The sequence below is a fragment of the Colobus angolensis genome, unplaced genomic scaffold, assembly GCF_000951035.1.
Source record: "Colobus angolensis palliatus isolate OR3802 unplaced genomic scaffold, Cang.pa_1.0 Scaffold3, whole genome shotgun sequence".
Lineage (NCBI taxonomy): Eukaryota > Metazoa > Chordata > Mammalia > Primates > Cercopithecidae > Colobus > Colobus angolensis.
This window is the reverse complement of record NW_012116265.1, coordinates 15,964,399-15,969,038: the sequence shown is the minus strand read 5'-3', so window position 1 is coordinate 15,969,038 and position 4,640 is coordinate 15,964,399. Positions and strand designations below refer to the sequence as shown.

At 45.6% G+C, this 4,640-nt stretch overlaps 1 protein-coding gene across 2 annotated transcripts in view; it reads left to right on the top strand.

Annotated features, from left to right (window-relative positions):
* The window catches only part of ADCK1 (aarF domain containing kinase 1), a 113,109-nt gene that overhangs the window by 1,450 nt on the left and 107,019 nt on the right, over nt 1-4,640 (top strand). For both annotated transcript variants that reach the window (XM_011949479.1, XM_011949478.1), the window contains exon 2: nt 2,312-2,395. In XM_011949479.1, coding sequence (XP_011804869.1) covers nt 2,312-2,395 — 84 coding nt within the window. The remainder of the gene's footprint in view (nt 1-2,311; nt 2,396-4,640) is intronic.

Sequence of the window (4,640 nt, the reverse complement as noted above, 5' to 3'; positions counted from 1 at the left end):
CCAGGCTGGGATGCAGTGGTGTGATATTGGGTTACTGCAACCTCCACCTCCTAGAATCAAGAGATCCTCCCACCTCAGCCTCTCGAGTAGCTGGGACCACAGATGCCTGACACCACACCTGGCCAATTTCTGTATTTTTTTATAGAGATAGGGTTTCACTATGTTGCCTGGGATGGTCTTGAACTCCTGGGCTCAAGCAGTCTGTCCACCTTGGTCTCCCAAAATGCTGGGATTACGGATGTGAGCCACTGTGCCAGGCCAATTTTATGCGCGCGTGCGTGTGTGTGTGTACACGCATATATGGTTGAGTAATGCCTGCAAGAATAGGTTAAAAAACAATCCAAATCCATGCATCCAAATCCATATATATATATATATATTTTTTTTTTGAGACAGAGTCTCACTTTGTTGCCCAGGCTGGAGTGCAGTGGCACGATCTCATCTCGGCTCACTGCAGCCTTCACCTTCTGGGTTCAAGTGAGCACATCTGGCTAATTTCTGTATTTTTAGTAGAGAGGGGGTTTCACCATGTTGGCCAGGCTGGTCTCGAACTCCTTACCTCAAGTGATCTGCCTGCCTTGGCCTCCCAAAGTGCTGGGATTACAGGTGTGAGCCACCATGCTCGGCCTGTATATATATATTTTTAGACTAGTCAAGTGCAATAGTGAGAAGGGAGGAATGAGTAGAACAAGGAGTATGATCTGTGACTGACTGTGAACAATCAACTGAGATAACTCAATACCTTCAGGCCAGCCAGAAGCAGGTTTTAAATGGAATCTTAGAGATTTGAATAGTTGGAAAGTAGGGAGGAAGATATGGATCAGTGCTTTATAAACCAGGCACAAAGCTATCCAATTTTTAAAGGCCAGTGCTCTGGTCTGGATTGTCCTTGAACGCTGCTCAGTGACCCAGTCTTGCTTGTAGTTGGTGTTCAACAAGTATATGTCGAATAGAATAAAGCTTTGTAGAGTGCAAAGGAAGAAACTCTTCTTAATATCAATTTTGTAAATCCCTGAACTTCTAGGGTCCCAGTTACTCAATTCTATAAAGGAAGTTTTGGGGTAGATAATCCCCAAGGCCCTTCCATGCCTAGGATATCTTGGAGACGAATTTTCTGATTCACTCTGGATAAGGGGACACGGAATCAAGACTTATGCTATTAGGGCCAGGCACAGTGGCTCATGCCTGTTATCCCAGCACTTTGGGAGGCTGAGGTGGGAGGATCACCTGAGGTCAGGAGTTCGAGACCAGCCTGGCCATCATGGCAAAATCCTATCTCTACTAAAAATACAAAAATTAGCCGGGTGTGGTTGTGCGTGCATGTAATTTCAGCTACTTGGGAGACTGAGGCAGGAGAATTGCTTGAACCTGGAAGGCAGAGGTTGCAGTGAGCCAAGATCGCTGAGATCATGCCAGTGCACTCCAGCCTGGGTGACAGAGCAAGACTCTGTCTCAAAAAAGAAAAAAAAAAAAAAAAGACATGCTATTAGAGCAAACATACATATATGTTTATTTGTGATGTGGAGAAGTGGGCCAAGTTTATGTAACAGCTTTATTCAACTAGCTTTGATTGAGCATTTACTCAATGTACCTGGCAGTGTAAAAGGTGCTGGGGTATAGTGATGGAGAGGAAGGACAAGCCCCTGTGCTTCTAGAGCTTAGAGTTTAAGCTTACAGGAAGAGACAGTTCATAAACAAGGAAACAAATGAGCAAGGTAATGTTGGATGGTGGTTTTTTTTTTTTTTTTTTTTTTTTTGAGACGGAGTCTTGCTCTGTCGCCCGGGCTGGAGTGCAGTGGCCGGGTCTCAGCTCACTGGAAGCTCCGCCTCCCGGGTTTACGCCATTCTCCTGCCTCAGCCTCCCGAGTAGCTGGGACCACAGGCGCCCGCCACCTCGCCCAGCTAGTTTTTTGTATTTTTTAGTAGAGACGGGGTTTCACAGTGTTAGCCAGGATGGTCTCGATCTCCTGACCTCGTGATCCGCCCGTCTCGGCCTCCCAAAGTGCTGGGATTACAGGCTTGAGCCACCGCGCCCGGCCGGATGGTGGTTTGTTGTGATAAATAATTGAATGTTTGTGGTAAGAGGGGTAATTTTAGAGTGGGCCTCTGCATAGGTGGCATTTGCACAGAGTCCTGAATGACAGGAGGAAGCTAGCTAGAATAAGATCCAGGGGCTGGGCATCTTAGGGGTGGGACTGGCCGCTTCCCCAGACATAGCGGCTGTGTCAGGGACCTGTACTGCAAGGTTTAGGTAGAGTAGTAGTACTTAATGTCCAGGTGCTAAGCTTTTCCCCACCGCCTTGGTTCACAGACGGCTGTCATCAGTTATGACTACCTCACTTCCCTGAAGAGTGTCCCCTATGGCTCAGAGGAGTACTTGCAGCTGAGATCTAAGGTAAGTAACCCATGGGACCCTTCTGAACCAGGCCAGGACTGGATAACCCTTGAACTGCTACGCTCAAGTGATCCTCCCACCTCAGCCCCCCAAAGTGCTGGGATTACAGGTGTGAGCCACTGCACCTGGCCTAGGATTGAATAAATCCTGAAGCAGCTGCCTAGCCAAGAAGCTTCCTGTGTACAGCTGGAGTTGGGCAGAGGGCAGTGTAGGGGATTGAGGCTGGGGGCATTGGCCACTGAATTTTTGGAAGAAAGAGGGGAGGACCGCTTTCTCCTTCATGTAGAGGTTTCAGTGCTGCTGAGGGGTGCTGTCAGACCGTCATCAAGCTGGATGCCATGGTACTGAGTTACCAATCTGCAAGGTGCTGTGGGGGAGGCCAGTGTGTGTTTCTGGGGAGTGCAGGTGTCTGGGATGACTCAAGAGGGATGTAGGCTCTGTCCTGCAGATAACTCAGCTGGCTTCTAAACTGTTCTGTCAGGCAAAACCCAATTGAAAGAGGTTAATTGCTTTCCTATCCTCTGAGGGCTACTCTGGGGCCTCTTGTAGGCCTGTGAATCGAGCTGTCAACCCCAGACTCTCTGTCGTCACTTGAACGGGGTAGTAGATGTTGATATATGGTTAAATATCCCGGAGACTTGGGAGATCAAACAAGAGGGCACTTTTTGTGGATGTAGGTTGAGTTTGGGGTCAAGTGTAGATACCTTTGGCTCCTCCAGAGATGGTGATAGATTGGCATGTCTGTGCGCAGGCAGTCCCCTCAGCCAGGAATGCCCTTTGCCCCTTAGAAAATTCCTCGTCATCCTTCTGGACTCAGCTTAAGCTCCCCTCGGTGGTACTTGCCTTCTCAGTTTTCCTATGTGGATGGAATAATTAATTTCTAAATTTTTATTTAAACTTTTTATTATGGCAATTTCAACCATCCACAAGAATAGAGAGAATAGTAGAATGAACTCTGGTGGAACTGTCATATAGCTTCAGAAACTATCAACATTTTGCCCATCTTGTTAGTCATCTTTCCCCCCTTTAGTTATTCATTCTTTTATTTCTATATTTATTGAGACAGAGTCTCACTCCGTCACCCGGTCTGGGGTGCAGTGGGGCGATCTTGGCTCATTGCAACATCTGCTTCCTAGGTTCAAGTGATTCTCCTGCCTCAACCTCCTGAGTGGCTGGGATTACATATGTACACCACCATGCTTGGCTAATTTTTGTATTTTTAGTAGAGACTGGATTTCATCGTGTTGGCCAGGCTGGTCTCCAACCCCTGACCTCAAGTGATCCACTCACCTCCGCCTTCCAAAATACTGGGATTACAGGCGTGAGCCACCATGCCAAGCCCCCAAATGCCTTTTTATAGTTAGTTTGTTCAAATCTGGATCAAAATATCCAAATAAGGTAGATATATTAAGGTTGATGTTTTCTACATCTTTAAAAATCTATAACATTTCCTCGCTCTCCCTCTTTTTTGAGTTACTTGTTTGTTGAAATAACCAGCTAATTTATCCTGTAGAATTTTCTACCTTTAGGATTTCGCTGATTGCATCTTCAAAGTGTTATTTAATGGGAAATACATTCAAATGGTACATAAATCAAAATATACAGTATTTGAAACATACAAAATGACCCTCCTACCCTTGTTCCTCAGGTACCCAATTTTCTTGCCTGGAGGCAATTATTATTTTTCGTGCATCTTTCCAGAGACGTCTTCCTATTTGAATTTAATCATTTTGTCTTTATTCTTGCTGCAGACGATAGTTGGTTACATGCCTTTCTTTTTAGACTATCTGTTCCTTTAGATCAGGGATTCAGTCTTTGTTTTTTTGATCTTGCATCTCTAGCAATGATGCGTAGGCCTGCATTGATTTAATGTCTATTTCAATGCCAGCCTGTACCCTGCCACCTCCCTACCTTGGGGGAGGTCCCAGACAGAGCACGAGGTTAATAGTTAGAAGACCCGAGTTTGTGGCTTGGCTTTGGGAAATTCATTTAGCCTTTTGGAGATGCCATTTTTCTATAAATTAGAGATGGTTATGCCACTTCCTCAGGATTATGTAGATAATATCTCAGTGCCTTGTGAAATAGAAAGCAGGTATCAAAAACAAGTCAAATGTCTCCTACACGGCATGTTCCATGAGGACAGAGATTTGGTCTGTGCTATGAATTTCCATGTCTGCAGCATCCATCACCAGGATGTGACAGGTCCTGAATAAAGGTTTGTTGAATGAATGAATGAATGAATGAA